The following is a 21812-nucleotide window of genomic DNA, read 5'->3' on the forward strand; positions in this document are numbered from 1 at the left end:
AAGCTGAAAAGTCCTTGACTAGTGTCAGCACTGCTTAGCAACAACTAAAACTTGAGCATGTTATAAACATTATTATCATACTAAATCAAAAACTCAGCAATATACGAGTTACTACAAAGAAAATTAACTCTATCCGAGCCAAAACCAGGACAATGGTATGTGGTGACAGAAAAGGAGTGACTGTGGTGCCTGCTGGAAGTTTCTTGGGGTATGGCATGCAACACACCCATTACTTACAAGCACTGCAACACATGAAGTACAGTAGAGCTCAGAGGGGAACATCAGCATTGTTGCTTCCTGGGTTTTGGCTTTCTGTTTGTTAGGTGATTTCATACTTTCCTGCCTCTTTAGGATGCTCTAGCTGAGGAACAAATAGTCTGTTGAAACCTCTGATTTATAGGCCTCTCTGGAAAGCTTTCTCTGTAGAGCTTTCGAGTGATGCTGGTGGGTTCCTGTTCATTGAGACATAGCAATGGGCTTGGCCCAGGTTTTGGAGGAACCTTTCACAGGATTCCTGAAATGCTCTTCAAGGTGTCTTAGTGACATATGGCAGGACAGAGTGGGCTCAGTACAGTACAGCAAGTAATCCCCGGATACCCTTTGTGGTTTGTGCATGAGCCTCTTACCCATATTCCTTGCAAGATCCACTCCACCAACTCGAGCACCGCACAAGCACCACAGCTGCATTTCAGGCCAATAAAGCATCTTGTACTGCTGCTGCTTGTCCCAGCAGCAAATACATTGCTGGGCGACCCAGAAGACATGGTACATGGGAAACACTGCCCTTGCCAACCCACTACTCTTTCCTGCCTACTGGTGTGCAAGGAGTCTTGTGATGCTGAGCTCCAAACTCAGCTGGGAAGCATAGTTTCTAACCTGGAGGTAGATCTTTCTCCCATGGTTGCAGTAGCCATACCACAGGCTGATCAAGTCCAGCTCACCTCATTTAAGAAGCCTAGAGGTTAAACATCTTGGTCTGAGCCCCTCAGTCCATTTCTTCACAGTGAGAGGGGAAATGTGAGCCAGACCTGACCCCTCCTTAATAACCAGTGCAGGATAAGGTGGGAGGACCAATTCCCTCATGGAGTATCAGGTCAGCTTGAGGTGACTCACTTAGATCTGCAGGTCTCACCAGGCTGCAGACTTCCACCCTATGAACCCCACGGCCGCCTGAAAACAGGATCCTGGAAGTTTCAATGCCACCATGTAGGCAGTGGGAACAGAGTTGGCTGGTGAGCCTCCCCTTTCTCCAGTTGGTGCTAAATATCTGAGCCCATTCAGGGCCAACTCTGGCAAGTGGGGACCTCTCAAGATGAGGCAGTGTTTGCCGAGGTACTCATTGACTTTGGGGATTCATCTGGGTAACAGGGTTTGCAGTGTTCCCAAAGGAGGGTCACAGTCCCTGCTGGAGACCTGAGTCTGGTCGTGAGATTGTAACCTGGCATTGGGTTAGGGTGGGAAATTTTGGGGGTGCTCATCAGTGCTAATTCCACTGAGACCAAATCCTCTGCACGTTTGCCATCTTCCCCTTCCCTCCTACACAGCCTCCCTGCTGACACACAGGCTGATACCTGCAGCGAGCTCAGAGATGGCAGTGAACCCCACAGATGAAAAACCCATGGCTGCTTGCATGGTGAGGGGCGGGAGGATACTGTGCACCATATGAGGAAGAGAAACAGCAAAGGCAAGGTCCCGTGCTGTGCAATGAAGCACTGCAGACAGCACGAAGAGTGCAGCACAGCTCCATTTCCCCAGGCAACCTTACTTCTCACATTTCCTAGCTGCCAAGTGCTCAGCTTCTTCAGTCCAGAGCAATGCTCTCTGTGTCTGGCTCATTAAGATAATGAGCACCCCAGTCATCCCTCTCTGTGCTTTCTGCTCTAGAAACACATCAGTTCTCACCCACTGCATTCGTAATTATAAGTGCAACTATCCAAATGGCTGCATTTGTCTCACCTGGCCCTGCATGCACTCTCCACACAGTGAGCAAACCTGTGATACAGGCCTCCAGGCAATTTTCAGAGACTAGTCCAGGAATAATGATTTTTATTAGTAAATTTCTATCATTATGAAATATCCTTCTTAAATAATCCCTGTGCTGTATTTTTACTGTTGATTACATTAAGCACATTGGATATTCACACTATTTTCAATGTTTCTAAAATTTACAGGAATATTAGCAAGAAACAGTCCATATCCACAACACCTGCTGATCCCTCTACTTTCGACATTAGACATATGACAAAGAAACACTCATGAATAGAAAAGAATCAGGTCTAAAGGATTTCACAGTTTACTGAACTATCCAAGGATATTGGAGAAGGCCACTGACTTTAAAACTACTTTGAATCACAAAAGAGAAATAAACATTAAATTCCGATTTGAGCTTAGCACTCTCTGTGTGTGGAAGATCTGGCTGTGGGTTGGGATCTTCCAGCGCTCCAGTGCAGCAGTGTAGGAATTACAGGACATTGATTTACAGCAGCCAAGAATCTGGTCCATGCGCTGCTCTGCAACTCTGTCACTTCCTTGCAGGCTCTGTTTAGGCTAAGTGCCCAGTACTCAGAGAGATGGAGCTTGGCTTCAATCTCCGGATATTATTTTTTTAATTGTCTGAGAAAGACATTGTTAGGCATTTGCAAATGAGGTGCTCTGCTAGTGTGCCTAGATCTGTAGCAGCAATGCCACGCCAGCGAGCACCCACTTGGAAGGATTTTCTCTAGTTTTAAGGTTAAAAGTCCACACATAAGTTGGCCCTCTTTGGCGTGTTTTGTATACAGGACATGGGTACATATTACGGATATCTTGTTTGTCGGCAGGAATGGCTTTGATGAAAATGACAGGCATGGCCGGGGTCAGCTCCTTGAGCCTGGAATCTGTGATTATCCCAGTCTACAAAGGAAAGAAGACAAAGTCTTAGTTAGACTTCCAAGACATCCATCAGCTGTACCCCAATACGCATGATCCTCTGTAATGTTTATACAAGCCGGACTTATTGGGTAAGTGCAAGCCATCTTTCCTGAGATCAAGGGCATGGATGAGTCTATTTGAGGTAAGGAGGGTCTGGATCAAACACCTCTCCTGTTTCATCAGAAGCTTCCCTCAAGTGTAGCTTTTTCCAAGGGGCGGGTACAGATGCCTGCTCTCACCAGATGCCCAAACTCACACACACCTGAGCTGGACTTTGCAGGGGAACAATGTTCCTGGCTATGTCCAGCCACATCATCCTTGTGCTGCTCTTGTCAAGGTTTTGCCAGACCAGAACCACCTCGTGGGAAGCATTGCTTGTGCTAGGACCAACTGTGGACACCTTAACAGGGCTCAGGATGGAGAACAACACTAGAAGATTGGATTTAAAGAGAGGAGAAGAGTCTAAAAGGCACCAAGTAAGTCTGCCACCACACCACCAAAATTTGAGCATGACCTGGGATACACTTGTCTGTGCAATGAATGCACTCAGTGTTGTGTGTGGCCCCAAACGGCACCACAGGCTTGTTTCCACTCTCACAGGTGCTCACACCAACAAAGGGAATTCAGAAGGATTATTTCTGAGGGAATATTATCATTAAATAACAAGTCCACATTATCCTTTTCAAAGCAATGCTCTCGCTCAGCAGGTTGCCCGACCCAGGAGAAGGACAGTATGCTGTCAGGGCATGAAATTAATGGCTTGTTTCTCTTATTTGGGTCTCTCTGGTAATTTGTGTTTCTCTTTCGAACAATAAAATGCCCTACACATCAATCAATTTCCAGGAAAACCTGCAAAATTGCTTAATGGAAGCTAAAGAGACCAAATGAAAATACAGAAACAGAAATAAAACTTCTCAGTGCTAAAGAAACTGCCTCTCACTGCAGCTTAGCTTCACATATCATTATTATTTCAAATGCTCTTAGATCAGACTTGTGGGATGAGATTCAACCTCTCTAGTAGTTTATTTAGTTCTGCAAATGAGTGAAGAAAAATAAGCCCTCTTGCGACACACCTAGGTTTAATTGTACTAATGCCGTCTGTTATACTAAGCTGTGATAAATCCAACTCTGACTTAGGATTTGATAGTTCCAACGTGCTGAACAAGCATTACATAATTCTTACTATACCTTGCAAAGAAGCTATTTATCAAGCATTATTATGTGCTCTTTTTAAATCCACATCTTTCATTTCTGAGGCTGGAATTTGATCAGATCTCTTTTTTTATTGCTGACAATTTTTCAGATCAAATTTCCAAGATATATTCTACATATTTCTGGGTTAACAAAAGCTGAAATCTTCCTGAGGTATCTCTGTGGAACATATCATTGTGTTATGTCTGGGCTGATTTGCATTTGCATTTTTTATCGCTCTCATCATCAGAAATTAATTCTACTCTGAAAGCAATTTTCCCTAACTACTGGCACAGCACACCTGGTAAAAAGCCACTGTTCTGTGCTCAGGGAGCTCAGGCCTCAGATCCTAAAAAAGTCTTCGCTTCTGCTTGTCCTGGCTTCTCAACAGGCAATTTGAAGAGTGGTCATATTACACCGCCACACGTCGATGGGTCCAAAGACACAAAACAGCTGTCACAAGCCAGGGATGCTAATAGATGGGCGCGAATACAAACGCAGCAAGCCAATACCCCCTCCCACTCAACTGCATTTTGAGGTGTTACTGGCACAGACACACCTGCACCACAGCTAATTTAGGGTCAGTTGGCTTAAAGACCTTCAGTATGGCTTGACTGTCTTTCAGATAGAGTTGCCTCTGTTTGCAGGGAAGGGGAGTCTGGTGATCTGACCAGCAGTGTAACCAGCAGGGAACATCATTCCAAGGCGGTCCAGAGATTGCTGGGGTTAGTGGCTTCAACTGGACATGGGGAACAAGAAAAGAGCCATCCATGGAGCACGCAGTGGAGAAGACCTAATGATGTGCTGTCCAGTAAAGCCAAATGAGAGATGATTTTTTATCGCTAAGTAATTTAAGAGTTGAGATACAGATGGAAAAAGGTTTGTCAAGTTATTAATTTTTCAGAACAACCATAAATAAGAGACTGGATGTTCACAGCACAATTTGCAGGTGTCCCCTTTATGGCTGCATTGTAAGTTTATCACCGGAGAGCTCAGCTTGAGCCACATCCTCCTCTCCCTCTCATAGCTCACAAATACATGGGCATTACTGACAGCTGGCATCTGAAGGAAAAGGCTTCATATGCTGTCCCAGCTCACCCCTCCAGGAAAAATTTCAGTCATCTCTGATGCGTGAGGTTTGATGTACCTGGTGCCTCTGCAGAAGAACGTGGCAAGCTGTGATGTTTGGGACTGTAGCACCAGAACTGGGCTGTGCCAGGGCTGGGTTGCACACTGATGTTGTTTTCATCTGCATCGGCTGCTGGGAGCATCTCAGGTAAAAATGAGTGGTGTGCAACTGTTCCCAAAGATATTGAGCTACTTGAACCGTCAAATAAATGTGACTGTTCCTTGCCACACAGATCTGCCCTTGTAAGCCTCTCTACTGGTTTAAGACTTGTGCTTTACATAGGACTAGCTTTAAAAAGTACACAGAAACTGTAGCTGGTGTAGCTTGAAGGAGGCACGATACCCTCAGTGTTAAGCCACTGCTCAGCACATTGTGCCCTGACTCTGCACCTCTTCCAAGGACAGGGTGGTGTGCTGACTGCACCTGGCAAAGCTTTGTGTGGCACATGTGGCACAAAACCCACCTCTGCCCTTGTCCTGTCCTGCTCCAGTACCCTTGGTGAGTAGCAGGGCACATACTTGGCATCAAACTCTCCATTGCTGGGAGCAAGAAAGCCAGGAACCAGTCAGCAACCTCCCATGGCTTGAGATAAAATGTCTCATAGTGTCACAAGTCAAACTCTCTCGCTGAGTCCCACTGACTTTAACAGTGCTAAAGCAACAGATCATTTGGACCCAAAATAACCTGCTTCGTTCCATTTCATCTAATAGCTGCCTGCTGGAATGTTTTATAAATTTAAGACACCCAAGGGCAAACATAAATGTTTAAATAAATAGAAAAATCTGAGTAACAGAACATAGAGGGACTTTTTCCTTTTTGGGAGGCACAATCTAAATATGAAATATTCTTTTAAAAGTGGAGGTGTTCCCCAGAGGAGTTCTTCTAAACATGACCTGCCATTCTTATCAGAGGATTAATTTGGAAGGAGTATACAACCCAAAAGAGCTCTGCACCTGTTTTAAAAATGCTGCATCCATTAATATATACTGGTACTCACTGGATTACAGGTAAAATGAATAGTTCCACTGGGTGGAAATGATATTTCAGTGTGAGCAGCAACATATGAAAATATTATTTTCCTTTCTGAAATAAATTGAAGCATGATATCCAGAGATTATGAATGGTTCTATAAATGTAATTGCTCAGTATCTTTCAATCGTAAGGAAAATGTAACCAGAAAAACACATTTATTAAAGTCTGGATGGTCTCTGAAGACAAGCCTCATTGCTGAATGCAATCACCCATACAAGTTATTGGAGACAGGCAGAGGGGAGAAGCCATGTGTTTCCCAAAAGATTTCTGACTTTGCACCACCAAAACTTCCCACTCTTCACTTCCATTGCCACTTGGGGATGGGTAAAACCTAGGCAGAACTCAGCCATTTTGACCATTATATTTTCTAGTAATGGTAGTAATGATGGTAAAGGAAAACATAACAGCAGTCACTGGAATCTGTTTTTAATGGAGTATTCCATATGCAAGACCAGGGTTTTTTTTAAACTTTCTCTGTACTGTTGTGTCCAGCTGATTTGTATCAGCTTAAAATGTCAGGTTTTGAGGGCAACTGAAATCCAGTGCTCCCTGTAGTAAGGGGTTGTAATCTCCAAGAATTGCAAGGGGTTTTGTATAGCAGCCACACCAAAGGCTTAGACAAGGGAATAGGCAGGGAACTGTAGGACCAGGGCTTGGGAAAAGGACTGGGCTGCTCTCTGTTCTGCTACTGTGACTTCTGCTATTAGCAGAGCCAAAACCAGCGAGGCAGGAGATCTGACCTTATATCCACGTGAGATCTTTACTGCAACCTTCTGACAGAGCCTTTGCCAATGTTCCTGACTGCCTGTGGCTTTCCAGACCCAATGCACACATCAACCCTTTTCCAAAGAGAAAATGGAGCCTTGACCTTCCCAAGGATTTGTGATAAAATGCACATCAGATGGATGCCATCAATCAGTGAGTTCAAAGCTTTGCCTACTTTCCTATCCTTTATGGAAAACTATTTCAGAGAGGGAGCAGAAAAATAGGCAGAGAGTATTAGATCTGAATTGCAAGGTCAGGCTGGGATATGGTATATAACAGGCATGGCCTCTCTCCTCAGCATCCTACCACCGAGCCCCACAACAGGTAAAGGAGGATCTGCAAGGTTAAGACTCTAAAGAGCTGCCTCTGAAATAAAAGTCTCTTCCTGCGAGAGGGTAAACTTGACACAGATAAGTAAGTTCTGGGTGACCCACTTTGATCAGCCTTCACTCTCTCACAGATCACTGGCAGCAGGAGCATTGCACTGACTGCCCAGAGTAAGAGCTGAATGAATCACTGTCGTTTAATTCTCACACACAGCACAAATTGGGAGTCATGGTACCACAGGCCAGGCAACTCGGAGGAGCAAGCCCAGTGGGGATTTGTCAGCCTAATGGCTCTTGCTCCACAGACTGCACTCCTAACAGCTGACAACTGTCAGAAGGAATGACGGGGACAATTGTGCTCTTCTGGGATGCTGCTTTGAGAGGTGCACTGCAAGAGGAGTGCTGAGAGCTACACAGGCAGGAAATAGCAAGTGTACACATTTTCCTTCAGCTGCCCGGTTGGAGGGTCTGGTTCTCACCTTGGTTGCCCTGAGGCTGACTGTGCTACAGGTGAAATGTATTGGGCCACATCCAGAAGGGGAAAGAAGAAAAACAAGGGCCACCTACACTGTTTGTTTGTTTGTCCAGGATCAGCCTACCTCCCCTTGGTGAGTCATCAGCCTGAGTCTGCATTGACCATACAGGTTAGACTTTCGTGTAAGCTGTATTTGCCGCCCTAAAGGGTTGGCTAAAGGTTGTGATTAAATTTTGGCCACAAGCTCTATCTATGCAGATGACATCCTGCAGCACCCAACAGTGGAAGGACAGTGGTCTGGATTTGGCACATCCCAGCCATTCAGCTCTGGGGACATGTAGGAAATCGGAGTCGTCTCCTTTCTCCTCACTGCTGCTAAACAACTGACAGAGTAATGACAATGCAAAGGTCTGGCATGGCACTTTTGGAGGCAGCAGCGAAATCACAACCATGCGAAGATGCAGGGACAATACAGCTCTGAGGGGACCTCATGTTTTTTATCTGTAGTAACACCATAAGTACCCATCACAGTTTAGTCAATGTACACTGAGGTTGAGATTCACCTTGTAAACACTAGATGTATCAGTCCAGGTTGGCTACCCTGAACTCCCTCCACAGCCATGAAACAGACAACTCCAAAGGGTGATTCATCTGACCACCTTGGATACCCACTCTAGGCTGCAGAAGAGAGGCCTGTCTTTCACATCTTTCCCATTTCTGGCAGCTCAAATCACTATTTTAGATGAGCGCCCGTCTGGGCTGAGAAGTTCCCCAGGGTACAGTACCAAGCAATAAGGGCATAACACCCATGGTTTCTGTCTCATACAAGAGCCCTTGGTGAGCTCACCTGTGCATCCCAGCGTGCACCCTCCATGAACAAACCGTGGACATATGCCCCTTCCCGAGGAGGACTGGCAAAATCTTCTCTGTTCTTTTTTGTCACATCGCATTGCAAGGTCATCTTGTCCAAAGGCCACTCGTTCTTTCGGGCTGTGGACTGCATGATGGCTGTCAGGAAAGACTGGGGATTGAAGAAGCCAGCAAGCCACACTGCGGAGGGTAAGGAAAAGTCTCCTGTCCAGGCTTCCAGCTCCTTGATGCGAGTGAGGAGGTCAGCAAACCATGTGCCCAGGCTAGCTGTGGAAGGATAAGCCCTCTTTATCCAGGACTCAGGCACTGTGTCCAAGAAGAGGGCATTCTGCAAGTTCTCCATGTCACTTGTCATGGTCAGTTCTCCCTAAGTGAGAAAGGGTATAATTAGCACTGATAACTTTTTAACCTGAACAAAGCCTGCTTGAAAGCAGAGGCTGAGCTAGGAAGTGTGGAAGAGCATGTCACCCTACACAGTCACAAGTGTTCATATGCTGTGAATTTCTTCATGAGTTTGGGGTTTTCATTAACACCTTCTATTGCATATTCCTGCACCTTCCCTACTGTAAAAATACTACTTGGAGGAAAAGATGTGTAACAGAGTGACAGCGAGCATGGTTGTCCCTCAGTTGTCCCACTGTTGTTTCTGTTTTCTCTCATTGACTGAAGATCTTTGCAGGGCAGATTTTCAGATGTGCAAAGCTGTTCTCACGCTGCCAGGGCAGGATACTGGAGTCCCTGGTGATCTACTCCAAAACTGTCCAAATGTTTGTTATGTCAAGTCCTATCCCGCTCCTCTCCTCCCCTTCCCCTCACTCCCCTCATCCTTTATTACTTTGAAGTGCAAGTCTTTCTTTTTGACTTCACATGTTGTCTGCAAATGTAATCACAGTTTCTTTCACAGCAGGGAAACACAGAACAAATTAAGATATGATTCAGCCAAGTGAGAGATAGAGAGAGGTTTGGCTTTTCCTTTATCCAGCAATTAATTATTTTTAAAGCTTTTAGAAACCTGTATCAGTTTTTCCCAGGCAGGAGAAGAGCTGGAACATCACTGCATGGCCAAAAAGTGCTTCTGCACAGCGATAACAGCATCCCTCTTGAACCTCTGGTACTCTGCAGAGAGTCCCCAGTGTCTGCTAGTCTAAAATTAAAAAAAAAAAAAAAGCCAAAATTACTTAAAATCTAAGCAAGAGATGCCTGGATGGTACCAATGCTGAAAGGACAGCTAAGAGAAGCCATTAAGAGATGCAGCAGTTTGTGCAGCAGGTTGCGCACAAACATGGACAGGGCTCGCAAACTCTGCTCAGGGCAGCGTACACTTGGTTAGCAATGGTGGTGACATGCCATGGGGCATTCTCCCTGGCACCACCTGGAGCAACTGTCCCTGGCACAGCAGAGGTCTCAGCTCGGACCAAGCTCCTGATGGAGGCTGCAGTTCATCATGTCTGCGACTGCAGGCAGTGCCTGGAGCCTCTCACTGAGCGTGGGGTTGGGAGACTGTCTCCTTGCCTGTAGAAGATGTGCATTGGTGGAGGACCTGTGCCACCAAGTAAAGGATCTCCAGGAGGAGGACAGCAAGCTGTTTAACATCAGAGATGATGAGAAAAAGACCAACTGGATCTTCTCTGAAACCCTGCAGATGCAAGAGGAGCCTCAGCTCCCAACAGTGTCAAAGGAAGGCAGGCAGAGTCTGTGCCTATCTGCTTGGGAAAGGGAGACTCCCGTGATGGTGAAGGCTGGAAGCTTGTGACTACCAGCAACAGGAGCAAGGCTTCAGTTTCCCCTGCAGATCTGCAGCTACAGAATAGGTTCAGTGCCCAGGTAGGAGACGAGGGGTTGGGAACTCTGTCCATCAGAGCATCTATGCTGATGGAGGCTGAGCCATGCAGCAGCACAGGAAAGATCAGTGAGTGACAGTAGTAGGTGACTCCCTGCTGCAGAGGACAGAGACCCCCATCTGCCAACCTGTGTTGCTGTCTGGGGACATTTACTGCATGCTGAGAGCTTGGATCCAGGACACTGTGGAAAGACTGCTGAGGTTTGTCCAGCCTTCAGACTATTACCCCTTTACACTCTTCCACAGGGCCACCAATGATACCCAAAGATGGGTATGCTGCCATTCAGAGGGACCTGGACAGGCTGGAGAATTGAGCTGAGAGGAACCTCATGAAGTTCAACAGAGGGAAATGACGAGTCTTGCACCTGAGGAAGAATAACCCCATGCACCAGTACATGCAGGGGACCACTGAAAGAAGTTGCAGGAAAGGACCTAGGAGCCCTGGTGGACAAGAAGCTGACCATGGGTCAGCAATGTGCCCCTGCAGCAAAGAAGGCTACCAGCATCCTGGGCTGCATTAGGAGGAACATTCCTAGCAGGTTAATGGCAGCACTCTGCTCAGCACTGGTGAGGCCACATCTGGCAATCTGGGTCCAGTGCTGGGACTGTCCAGCCTCAAGAAGAGATGCCTCAGGGAGGATCTTTTCAATATCTATAAATATCTGATGGTAGGAAGTAAAGAAGATGGAGCCAGACTCTTCTCAGTGGTGTCCAGTGACAGGACAAGAGGCAATGGGAACAACTTAAAATACAGAACATTCAATTGACACACAAGTACAAACTTTTTTCCTGTGAGGGTGGTTGAACACTGGAACAGGTTACCCAGAGAGGCTGTGAAGTCTCTATCCTTGGAAATTTTCAAAACCCAGCAGGGCATGGTCCTGGGCAACCTGCTCTACCTGACCCTGCTTTGAGCACAGGGTTGGACTAGATGATCTCCAGAACAACTAATCTGTGATTCTGTGATACTCAAGCCAAGCAGTCTGCTAAGACAAAAACTTGCAAATGCAGGCTCAGCTTCTACAGGTACGTAATGCCCTTCACAATTTAAATCTTTGCATGCCCCATGCTGAGCTAGAGGGGTACAACACACTATAGCAGTTTGGAGACTTGTAGTTAATGTTGATCACTGGTTTCCATTACAAATACTTACATTTGTCCTCTTATCATTTTGCCAAAATTTATCTGACTTACAATTTCTCTTTGCCTCAGGCTGAGTGTTTTTGGAAAGATTAACTGAAATCAGTTGAGCTGTTCCTGAGAATGAGGGTGAGGGAATTGGGTCAGTCTATTCACATTAAAAAATTCCAACTGTTCTTTCAGAGGACTTCAGTGCCTCCAGCCATGAGGTCAGCAGAGGTGCCCTTTACTGGGGTCACAAAAATCTATGAAGCTTTAGCAAAAGTTGAAATCCGCTTAAAGCAACCCCAACACACGTTTAGCAATGCTTGTCAGAGTCCAGCAGCTAAAAATCTTTGCAGTTTATTCCTATGCTGACCATGCCCTGCAGATCACACTGGCAAGCTACAGGAGGACAAGATCACAGCTAGACACCCAGCCAGACCATGGGAGAGCAGCAATGAGTGCCCTTGTTGATGGCCCGTGCTGCACCTGGCACTAACAAGTGGAAGCAGGGTCAGTGCTGAGTGATCAAGACTTAGGGCAAACAAGCATGCCGGCGCTTTTGGGTTAGCAAGCATTTTCTCAAAGGAAGTACACTGCAAAGAGACCAGAGACTCCCAAGCTTGGAAGACAACTTGTCATCGGAACAGGAATCCTCTGAGCTAACCACGCCGTTGCAAATGCAACACCCAGAGCTGCTGCATGACAGGTAAAACAAAGGGCTTGAATGCACATCTACCCCACACACTGTGTCTTATCAAAGGGAGGAAGGGTGTCAGCTGAATTCAGGCACTGGAAATGTACACTCTAGCACTTCTGGCTTTTTAGCAACACTCATCTTTTCTTTTTTTTTCCCCTCCCCCCCGAAAGTTTCTAAACATCCACAATAAAATTCATTTTGTCTGGCAATAAGCAAGGGCAGTACTTCAAGGGGATGTGTCTCCCCAGCACCCACCAATTCAAATCAGAGCTGAGAGCGCTTTTGTACTGCCCCCATGCCTGGAAACCACTGCAGCCCTGGGATCCCCATTCAGAGTTGCCCCCCAGAGATCTGTGGTTTCCCATGCAGAAATCCCCTCCCAGGGAAATGTTCATCTCTCAACAGGATGGACTGGTACAAGGCATTATTAAACCTCTTCTCCAAAGATGACTTGTTAAAAGTAGTAAGATTTTAAAAGGCAGCAAACATCTGAACCTGCTGCATTTCCCCATGGAGAACAGATTTCTGGTGGACAGAGAAAATCTTGTGTAAAAAGGTTTTAAGATATTTTTATTTTTTTTTAACACTCTTAAAGCTAAAAGCAACAAATAGGTTTAAATGAGAAGGTGGAAGCAGGACTATTTGCAATTAGTCCTAAAACATGAGGAACAACCGTAACCACCTTTCAAAATATACATCACCTTCTGTCATTTCATGTGAGCAGGGACCAGGTAAGTCTCTGCCCGTAAATCATCTCATTATTTCTATTCAACGATTTTACATTTGTAGGGAATCTCAAAATGATGGGTTACCTGGTAGAAGATCTTTAAAGTCCTGGGTTTGACCCAAGCACAAGGGTCAAACACAAATTAAAGATTTCTCATTTTGGTATTTGCCATGAAGTGACAAAGGAATACAAAGGCAGCGCATGCCCTGTGCATTTCCTCTTAGGCACCTGAGATGTTTCACTTTATCTATAACACACTTTAAGACAATTTACTGACCCACAATTAAAGCACACACAACAGAAAAGCATGGCCATGTCTAATCAGAGGATCTGGTAATGAGCTTTACAAGGCTGTCAATATGATTTGACCTCCTCAGGGGGCAGTTGCCATGGTTTTTTTATTTAATAACTTCTGTTGGCACATGAACTCTGAAGTATCACTGTGGTTCCTTCTTCATTCATTATCACATGGGTCATCATCTGCCATCCCAGGAGACTTAGACCCTGAGAGGACCTATTCAATAGGCTGGTCTCTGGCTAAAGCCATGGCAAGACCATGCAGGAAGAAAAAAAGTCTGAGGGGAAAAGTACTGCACTGGTCACAGCAGGACACTGAGAATCACAAGGCCTTCTAATAGTGACAGTCAGAAGTATTTTGTGCTCCTGGAAAGGTTTTAAAGCGAGTAAAAATATTGCAAAATGCGTGCAAGCAGTCAAATTGATTTAAAGACATAACCCTCATGATCATACGTCCTGTCTAGTTTTACTTTCAGGAAACAAATGAATTAGCAAATATAATTCTCAGGAAGGCTTAAGAAAAGCAATTTTTAAAGCCTGCACACTCAAGCGTACTTGCTGGAATCTCCTGTGAGGGTTCAAAGCATCTATAGCAGCTATCTCATATAGTTGTCCAAACACAATTATGCGTAAATTTGCATTTCAGATGCTGAATACTAAAGTGCATCCAGAATGATACAAGTTACTTCTTTTTTTTTTTTTCCCAAAAAATTCTGGGACTAATTTTCACTAAAGACACCCTTGAAGGAAATCCTAATCAGCCTGCAAACACTTCCCCAAGATGAGCAGACTATTGTCACAATTTTTTTTCTCAGTTAAGGCTATTTTCACTTGATACAGTGAAATACCTAGCTAGCCTTACAAAATTTGGTCTTACTTTATCCTTTCATAATATTTATTATCCTCATTTTGGAGGCTTATCGTTCACTGAAGTTGTAAAATAGAAAATATTCTTGCAAAAATTACACTGGGTACAACATTAACATGCAAGTGTTTCAGCCCAGCCTCTGGTCTCACCAAAGTCATCCAGAACAAAGGACTTTGAAATGCAACATGCCAGTTATTTTTGACGGCTACCAGTCTATTGCAGTTTCTCTTCCTCTTAATGGGATGTCTCCTATTTTTGGACCAAACAATCACTTTCCGCTACACAGACACAATGAATTATTCAAAAATACAAATTAGACATGACATTTCTAAATCGCCTTCTTTTAGCAGATAGTCAGTTAAAAACAATAAGACTTGCTTCCTCTGTGTTTTATTTATTCTATTCTGAGATCTGTGGTTCCTCTTATGTAAACTCTCCTCCTCTGAGTGCTGTCAGTAAAGATCCCCAATCCCCGAGATTAATGTGCATTAACAACTCTCATAGGAGCTGCTCTCAGAAGGAACAATTAAAGAATTATTTCTCTCCCAAACTCAGTGTAGACCTAGCTGTCAAGTCAGGACAGCAGCACTGCCTACAGAAAGAGCCAACAGCAGGGCCAAGCATCCCCTGGCTGTTATGTGGTACCCAAGGCACGGGAAGGGCCCATTGGGGGATGCTGGGCAGCGGTGTGGGTCATGCACGATGTCTAACTCAGCTCTGCAGGGACCCACAGGCAGTCTGCTTGCACACACAGAAGAATTGCCCACTGGTGGTATCTCAGACCCTTCAAACTTGTCTCTTCAGCATACACAAGATGAAGAAATGCTAACACAAAAAGATACTGCTACTCATCTGGTCTTCAGTAGTCCGTAAGTCCTGGCCCTGTGGTGCCTCTGAATCACACTGCAGGTACTGAGGCTCTTGGGACCAACCTATGTAGTCATTAGAGGTGCCTTTTCTGGAGATACCATCTCACTTCCCTGCTATGATTTGTGGCAGGGATTTCGGGAGAAATTTGCACCCTCTGTTATTGCCTGATTTCTGTGGTTTCTTTTGTCTGTGGTTTATTTAAGCCCATGCATCCACTCATTCCCCCTACCAATGTTAAACAGCTTATTCTCCACATTAAATCTAATTGCTACACGTTGTCCCAGTTCCAATTATATCTTGTTTGGTCCCCCAGGATTGAAACATTAAATCATTTCTGTTTACCTGTCTCAGGAAACAGAATTTTCAATTCCACTGCCTTATGCTAGAAAATAAAGGAAATCTGTTTATAATAATTGAGTACATAAATACCAGCCTATTTTAAAATGGATTGTACATACTGGGCCACCATGGAGGATATATGATATGTCTCTCTCTTTAATCAAGACAATAAGCATCAGCAGCGAATGCAATGCAGAAATGTCTGAGGTAGCATGGACCCAAGCTGCTGGGTTCACAGCAGCACAGCTGCACAACACTGGGATTTACAGGCAGCCTAGTCCTACCCCTGCAGAGCTGCAGCTACCTAAAATCCCAGAGCCAACCCTAGCACCTCTGCGTGCATGCTGCAGATATGTCCTTTGAAGATCTCTCTTCAAAGCTGCCCTCAGGAGAGAGTTGGGATTGTCATTCAGTCTCAAGACAGGTCCTCCTTGCTCACCTGTTAGCTCTTTCTACTAATGGGGTCATACAAAGTAGTTGCAGTTCCTTCAAGTGCAATGGTTCCCATGCTATTGAAAGTATTTTTGCAAGCTGGGTGTTTTGGTGAAATGGGATGACAACCCGTCATTCAGGAAATGGTGGAATAGGGAATGTCCAGTGACTGATGTCCTTAATTGCTGCCTTACACCATGAAATCATCCAGGGAGCAACTTTGTGTCGATGGTGCAGGGAAGGCATCGGGGTAACGTTGAAGCCACCAGCTTTGTGCTGCAAGCTCCAGGCAGCATTCCTCCGCTACACTTTGGCCTTTCCAAGGGATGTACAGCACTTGGCTATGGTGAAGAGTCTTTTCGGAAGACAAGGTGAAGGGGAAGTGTTGCTACAGGGCACCAGGGCTGGCTAGGCAGGTCCTCACTCACTTGCAGTGCACTCTGATCTATGCTGGTTTATCCCCTAATGGACAGTCAGTAGCTTTTTATATTTTGTCCTACCAACTGCCTAGGAGGGGATTCAGTAGATGACTTCCCATACCAGTGGATGCAGCCTCAAAGCACAGCCCTCTTGCACATCATGCTGAACCCAGAAATTTGCATCCTACCTGGTGTGTCCTGCCAGCCCCAGAGCTCCTCACTGTTCTCCATAAGCGATGGCCAAAGCCACCACCCAGAGGGACACAGACATTACCCTCTTAGAGCAAAGTCTAGTTTCTTACCAGGGTGGAGAAGCAACTGTGGGTGGAGCAATCGTGGACAGTATCTCCATAGGGAAGGTCTGCTGCTGACCCTCCTCCATTAGCAAATGACTCATACCCAGCAAGGAGAGTTGTATCTCTTCCAAAACTTGAGTTTTTAGGCTTTTTCTCTTATAGCTCTGGACATTTTGTGTCCTTACACATGACCAATCTTTCCTTTGATTTCAGCTCAGCTTGTGCCTTTAATGACACTTTGTTACAAGTTCCCCCCAGTAACTGGGCATTTTGTGAAAAGGTGTGATTTTTTGGCTCACCTTTAGATAGGCCACGTCTCAATTTCTGAGTCACCTATTGTTGCTGTGCTACAATATCAAGTCGACTGAAGTGCTTGGTCTCTGTTCCCAAAAGCAGTCATTGCTACGTGTATCTTTAACCTCTCCCAGTGCTTGCGCTCATGGCCTGTGGACAATGTGCCATTTGAAATCCATCTGTGAACCCTTCCCCATGGAGTCAAGTTGGTTTTGCAGCCAGCAGTGCTGTATACAGAGTGTGACCCCTTTTATTCCCTGAGCACCTTTTCCATTCATCAAGATTTTATAATGCTGCAGTCGCAAGCATCCAGAGCTCCTACCTTCAGCCCCAGATCCAGTTCCTTGAGGGAGCGCTTTATTTCACCAGTGAGGATGTTCATGCGCTCACATTCCTGGAAGGCAACCACAATGTACGGCGTCCTGTCCTCCACCTTTGCCATCAGTTCTGCAATGTTAAACTCATCCATCAATTTCTCTAACATCTCTTCCAGAAGAGCTTTCACCTGTGTGCCAAAGGGAAAAGAGACAGGGATGTTAGTGAATGACCCACTGGGCTTCCTCAGCTGACAGCTGCCTGAACGCAAGATGAAAACTCCATCTGCCAGTTAGTGTCTCCGAAAACAATCACTGTCAGCTGCGGTGGGCATGGCACCTTTCAAAGAGCTTGCCCCATCCTATTAAAATTCAAATGCTTACAAAAGTTAATGTCAGATGAGACGCTTTCAAAATGATGTTTTAAAAATGTCACCGAGACATGTAGCAGTTTCCTTTCTTCTTGGGTCTTAAGCCTGTATCCTTACTTCTCCTAAGGTCAGGTTCGATGCAAGAAGATGGATGGGGCTACAGCCTCAGCTGAGCCTCAGGACAGCAGAGCTGATGAGCTGGTTTTCTGTGGTATATTGACAGAGAAAGATGATTGTATAAAATTGAATTTTAAGCTGAATTTGACATTCTGAACTAATAGAGCCGTGGAAGAAAAGCATAATGAAACAAAATTATTTTCTAGTCAACATTACAGCTTCATTTGGAAACAGTGCTTTATACCTCTAAATACTAAACAGGGAAAGCGCCAATGCAACAGGAAGTTTTTAGTGTCTAAAAAATAAATAAAACAGACAAAAACTTTTCTGATTGACAATGAGGCATGAAGACCCTACTCTTCATGGGATCAGCTGTACCTCTCAGGTTGGAGATCGTTAGGCAACTTGGTATGAAAGTCTCTCACTCAATGCTTTGCTTTACTTCTGTGCTGGAACCTGAGCAAGACTTCTGCTTTTTGGGGATTTTTCAGGACCACATAATGGACAGTTACAATTCTGGGATCTGATGTGCAAAACCTGGCATGCAGGTGCCAGTGACAGCTGCCAGCTAGTGACAGAGGGCAGCACGGGGTAGTTCTATTGCCATGCCCACCAACATTCATATTTTGGACTCTGTACTCCAATTTCCTCCCATCGCTGCTCTTCCAAACCCTCCACATTCATGTCAGGCATTATGAAGAGGTGATGATGTGTAGGCTGTTATTGCAACCAGCTAGGTGGCTAAAGTTAGAGCTCGGCTGGAAAAGCTCTTCAGCTGCACCTCAGGTGCAGTATAGAAATATCCTCTAATTTGAAATTCCCCTGCAAATCCCTTTGGCTCTGATTCTTTCACAACAATTACAGCTCATTTTCTGTAATGTGGCCCCAGAAACCCATGGGAGTAACTGGACTCGTCAGAGCCTTGGGAAAATGACAGGCTCACGGTTTCCCTGCAAACTCCCTAAAACCACCTCAGCCAAACTAGGGGCCAGAAATCCTCCAATGGAGGAGCTAAGATAGCTCTTAACTCACTCTCATTCAAGAACCAAGTGAAAGGGATGCAGCCAGTGCCAGTTATAGCTCAGATAATGAGAGAGATCACCTCCAGAAAATTAGCTATGGGAGCATCCCCCCAGGCACCACGCAGTGCAGTGGGGCCACACTCAGGTTGCTTTCAGGTAGCTTTTCTTCTCAGAGAGATCACGAAAGCCATGAGGACTTCCGTGCTCCTGTGACAGTCTTCTTGACTGTCACCAGGAGTTTGCAGGGTAGCCATGCCCTGTGATGCCACTGCTGGATCACTCACTGATAATTTTGCTTCTCCGGCCAAGAATTTTAATTGTATATCAATAGCAAAAGGACTGGAAGGGGAGAAGAGGTAGTCACATTTGCTATCTTTGAGCATCTCCTTTGGCTTTGCTGCCTCTGGATTATTCCCCTCACCTCAAATTCCAGTATGAACTGAAAACTGAACATGCCCAGCACTTCTAAGGGCCCCTTAGGCAAAGGCAGTAAGTTCCCCAGCTCCACACCAAGCCAAAGGAAGCATGTGTGAAACCACAAACTTCATATAAGATTTCTATTAACCATTCATTAATTTGCAAAGCCTGAAACACAGAGCTGGGACCTTAAGACTGCAGAAATAAAAAACTGAGTGAGTGTTGGCTGGTTTCATATCCTGTTATGCTTGGGCCAGATTTTAACAAGCTGTGAGTTTTGGGAGGAAGGGCTGAGATCAGCCCGGTACATAGGCATAGTGAAGGAGTTCAGCTGGAAATAAGGAATTACAAGGCCCCTGGGAGCTTGGGAGCCGGGTGGGACCTGGTGGCAGCAGTAAGAGGTGGGCTGAGCTCTGGGTGGCACATTGTACCTGGCAGACGGTGCACTCAGGGAGCCCATTGGTATGCCAGTCACAGCATGGTGCACAGGGACCAGTGCCTCAGAGACAGTGGAGGCCACAAAAGGTTTATTTGCAACGTCTTCACAGGGTGATAATGAAGGTACTGCAGTTCAGGGGGTAATTAAAAGCCACTGCCCTATTACTGACAATACTCCAGTTACATCCCGCCATGGTGATGTTCTGCATAATATGAGGCTAGTGGTTTTAGACACTCGGTTTGTATCCAGCAAAGGCAGATCACATTATAATAAGCAGTTGTGAGAGAAACCTGAGCTAGGCAGGACCACTTATGAACGAGACAGGTATCAAAATTCAACAGCTCCTTCCTCCACCCCTCTCACCGTTTCTTCCCTGGTCACCGCTCCTCCTTCGCCCATGCTGGTGTCCCGGGGCTGCAACTCCAACACGAGGCGGAAGAGCTTCTCTGAGGTCTGGTTAAGGAAGCCAATCTCAGCATTGGGATGGAGGCCATACAGATAAGGAGACTCCGGAGGCAAGGCATCGTCTATGTACTGTACAGAGAAATTCAGGTTCAGGTTAGATACAGAGTCCAGGGCACTTTGCCTGCAGAGTTCATGGTGCTGGAATTATCACCCACCCGAGTAAGTAAGCCCAGGCTGATATAACTCTGCTTGTGGCTGAAACACCAGTAAACTGATGGGAGAAAGGAGTGTACAATTGTTTACAGAACTGCTTCTACTCCTGCTGTGAAAGTTTAGTAATTGCTAAAGTTTGGCTTGGCTACATACCTCAGGCCTGGACTTTCTCTAGCAATTATCCACTGTGCATTTCAGCATCAATATCCTGAAATCTCTTGGGGGAATTTAGCTTCCAGTAGTTAAGTTTTATGAACAAAAACAGCTTAATATACCTATCTCTGCTATCACATTTGTATACAAAGAACAGATGAGATCAGTAAGTAGAGCAACAAGACCCTTCAGTGTTTCTCATCAAAACTGATGATAAAAGGAGCTTGAAAGGGCCATTTTAGCAAACAGTATGTGGATGTAATTTTCCAGGAGCCCTGTTCAAGTCTCAAGAACCAATACAGTTGTTCTATTCATGCATGAACAGAATGAGCCCATGATGAAGTAGCAAATTACCATTAGACTTGGTTCATCCAAGGGAATGCTGAAATGTCTACAGAAACAGAACATAATGGGAAATAACAGGAGGTGTGAAACACTGCAGTCCTATTCACTGCCTCCTAAGACAGATTATAAGGCAGTTATGGAAGACATTACATTTATGTGTATAAATAATGCCAGAAAACAAAGAGCTTACCTGATGATAGCCATTATAGTCCATGTTCCCTGGGAGGGGAAATCCTGGAGCAAGGAGGAGTTCTCCCTCCAGCATTTCTGGCTTAATAAATTCTTCCAAATAGGTTTTGCAAAGCCGCCTGTCCCAGTCATCTGTAATGTGACCTCCGTACATAATCTCACCAAAGAGGTAGCGTAAATCATCGTATGGGACCTGAAGAATGAACCAGGAGGGCATGAAAGAGTTCAGCCAGCCAGAGCTCCACCAGCCACACAGCTGAGCTGCAGGCTACAACACTAAGCACTGATCTGCACAGTGACTGCTTTCACTTCACTATTTCAGTTTTCTAAGTAAACAAACATTAGGTAGTAGTTAAATCCTGCCCAAAGAAAACTGGATCACAGCATAGATTTCATGCAGTTTCCCACTGAAATGGAAATTCATTCTAAGCTCTGTTAAACCAAGACCACTATGTATTTTCAATTAATAAAGACCACAGGCACTATTTGTTATGATTTGTAGGCTGCTACAGATGTGAGTGGCGCGGAAGTTTCCCATCTCACCACAAAGGTATACTGAACTGTGAAGTTATAAAACCAAAGATACCAAGGAAATGGCATTTAAGGAGACTTCCCGGGAGTTTCAGCACAAGCCAGTCCACCTGGCTTGTCCAGTCCAATCTGGACAAGCTCGAGGAGCAGGTCTGTGTGAACTTCATGAGGTCCAACAAGGCCAAGTGCAGGGTCCTGCACCTGGGTCAGGGCAACCCCCAGTATCAATCCAGGCTGGGGGATGAAGGGATGGAGAGCAGCCCTGCCGAGAGGGACTTGGACGTACTGGTGGATGAAAAGCTGGACATGAGCCAGCAATGTGCACTCACAGCCCAGAAGACCAACTGTATCCTGGGCTGCATCAAAAGCAGCGTGGCCAGCAGGTCGAGGGAGG

The 21812-nt window shown here is 45.4% G+C and overlaps 1 protein-coding gene across 1 annotated transcript in view; it reads right to left on the bottom strand.

Moving 5' to 3' along the window:
• Positions 1-2664: 2664 nt before the first annotated feature.
• DNAH9 (dynein, axonemal, heavy chain 9) overlaps positions 2665-21812 on the bottom strand; it is a 212133-nt gene continuing 192985 nt past the window's right edge. The window contains exons 65-69 of the mRNA XM_009334073.1: positions 20889-21080; positions 19946-20116; positions 17225-17407; positions 8676-9065; positions 2665-2892 (exon numbers count right to left, since the gene is read on the bottom strand). Of these exons, the coding sequence (XP_009332348.1) occupies positions 2665-2892; positions 8676-9065; positions 17225-17407; positions 19946-20116; positions 20889-21080 (1164 nt within the window). The remainder of the gene's footprint in view (positions 2893-8675; positions 9066-17224; positions 17408-19945; positions 20117-20888; positions 21081-21812) is intronic.

This window comes from Pygoscelis adeliae, unplaced genomic scaffold, assembly GCF_000699105.1.
Source record: "Pygoscelis adeliae isolate BGI_AS28 unplaced genomic scaffold, ASM69910v1 Scaffold11, whole genome shotgun sequence".
NCBI lineage: Eukaryota > Metazoa > Chordata > Aves > Sphenisciformes > Spheniscidae > Pygoscelis > Pygoscelis adeliae.